General features: G+C 47.5%; 1 protein-coding gene across 1 annotated transcript; it reads left to right on the forward strand.

Moving 5' to 3' along the window:
• Positions 1-1128: 1128 nt before the first annotated feature.
• On the forward strand, positions 1129-2208 carry SSTR1 (somatostatin receptor 1). Its single transcript, XM_089496306.1, has one exon. The coding sequence runs from the start codon at positions 1129-1131 to the stop codon at positions 2206-2208; it is 1080 nt and encodes a 359-aa protein (XP_089352432.1).
• Positions 2209-2432: the final 224 nt, after the last annotated feature.

Raw genomic sequence — 2432 nt, forward strand, 5'->3', positions numbered from 1 at the left:
ACGCACAAGTGCGGCCCCTGGCCCATGCGCCAGACCCGGCCCATGCGCCAGACCCGGCCCATGCGCCAGACACGCACAAGTGCTGGGTATGGGATTCCTGACCGCCATGACAGCGTGCACACACAGAGGACGGCAGAAGAACCTCTCCAGGACCCCGGCAGGAGAGGACGCCCCCACCCGAGGGAGCGGGACGCGAGACGGACGGACGGCAGCAGCGGAGCCCCCTGGACAGACCCGCCGGCGAAAGGCGACACTGTGACTTGGGACCCTAAGTGTGCGTGATCCTCAGTTAGGTTGATAAGTTAAGTGTGAAAATAAAAACAACCCATGCAAACAAATGCATGCGCAAAACGAGGAGACCAAAATAGAATAGAAGTGATACGAATACAGAGAGAAGGACAATTGCCTTAGCTGGAGAAACCCACTGTGTAAGCTAGAGTTCTAGTGATATAATGTTGAAAGAAGACAAATAGAGTCCTAAGTAAAGAACACATTGAGTTGAAATATTCTCCCCTCCCAGCTTGACTCTAGATACATCTCCCTCATTCCACCCTCTCACACCTCTTGCCTAGCTTCGGTCTGCAGAGCCGAGGTTGTCGTATATGCCCCGGAGCAGCGGGTAATTTGGTTTGGTTAGCGTTTGCTAACTGCTTCTGATGCTTTCAGATCGGTGAATCAGTCAGACAGCTCCTCCTCCAGCCACCGACTGCAACAAGAGCTGCAGCTTCTGATAATTCTGGCTATTGAAGGAAGGAGAGCGGAGTGCAAGCATCTGGCAGAATAACTCGGTGGCTTCTTGAATCTTTACGCAGAGACAGAGTTCAATTTACCAGTCTTTGAATGTTGTTAAAGCCACGTTACTTGGTAACAGCAAACCACGGGATTCCCAGGCATGCCAGTTTGAAGACGACACTGGAATGATACTCGAAAGTCATGTTGAACACAAGCGCTTCTGTAAAGGAGGATTTATGTCAAGATCACAGTAAAATTTCATCCACAACTTAGACCTTTTTGCTGCAATGGCACCAAAGCAGCCAGACAGATGCTAAGAAAATATACTAGGAAATTTCTTGGTAAAAGTCAACCTCGGCTGATAAGATGCTGGCAAGCAATAATTCAGAGTATACTATGGGACTGCTGGACAATTCACCAGAGTACTTTGGAGGTAATACATCTCGAAATGGTACTTCCACTGATTCACCTGGGATCGCCATCTTTATTTCTTTTGTGTACTCTTTAGTTTGCATTATAGGGTTGTGTGGTAATTCAGTGGTGATATATGTTATCCTGAGATATGCCAAGATGAAGACTGCCACCAACATATATATTTTGAACTTGGCCATTGCAGATGAACTACTAATGTTAAGTGTCCCCTTCTTGGTGACCTCTACTCTTCTCCATCACTGGCCGTTTGGTTCGTTGTTGTGTAGACTAGTACTCAGCTTGGATGCCATGAACATGTTTACTAGCGTCTATTGCCTTGCTGTTCTCAGCTTGGACCGTTACGTGGCTGTGGTACATCCCATCAGTGCAGCCAGGTACAGACGACCGAGCGTGGCCAAGATGGTGAATCTCGGAGTATGGCTCTTTTCCATCTTCATCATTTTACCCATTGTAGTCTTTTCCAGTACTGCACCAAATCGTGATGGTACGGTGGCCTGTAACGTGCTCATGCCTGAACCCTCACAGCACTGGGTTGTCGTCTTTGTCCTTTACACGTTTTTGATGGGCTTCCTCCTGCCTATGGCCGCTATTTGCCTTTGCTATATCCTTATCATAACAAAGATGAGAGTTGTAGCCCTTAAGGCCGGCTGGCAGCAGAGACGTCGGTCTGAGCGTAAACTAACACTCATGGTGACTGTCGTCGTGACAGTTTTTGTGGTCTGCTGGATGCCCTTCTACATTGTACAGTTAGTGGGCGTTTTTGCCAGGAAGGGGGATACCACAATCAGCCAACTTTCTGTTGCACTTGGTTACGCCAATAGTTGTGCCAACCCCTTCTTGTATGGATTTCTTTCAGACAACTTTAAACGGTCTTTTCAGAAGGTCCTGTGCCTTAGCTGGATGGAGAACGCCACTGAAGAACCAGTGGACTATTACGCTACGGCTTTGAAAAGTAGAGCGTATAGTGCTGAGGATCTACAGAATGGCATGACGACTACCGGCAGCACATACCGGAATGGGACCTGTAGTTCCAGAACTCACTGAAATCTGGGCACTGACACCATAAGGCTGTTTACTGAACTTTTAACTAGGTCACAACCTGCTCCTCTACCCACCAAAACCATGTAAAGAGCCATGGGTTACCTTTGATGGAATCACAGTACATTTGTATTAGCCAATATAAGGACTATGAGCCTGTAATGTCAGATGGGGTGGCGTTAAGAATTGTGTTTTATTCACACCTGTAAGGGTAAGGGTTATGGTTATTT

This window comes from Sceloporus occidentalis, unplaced genomic scaffold (genome assembly GCF_023333645.1).
Source record: "Sceloporus occidentalis isolate IW3139 unplaced genomic scaffold, rSceOcc1.0.p SCAF_89, whole genome shotgun sequence".
NCBI classification, from domain to species: domain Eukaryota; kingdom Metazoa; phylum Chordata; class Lepidosauria; order Squamata; family Phrynosomatidae; genus Sceloporus; species Sceloporus occidentalis.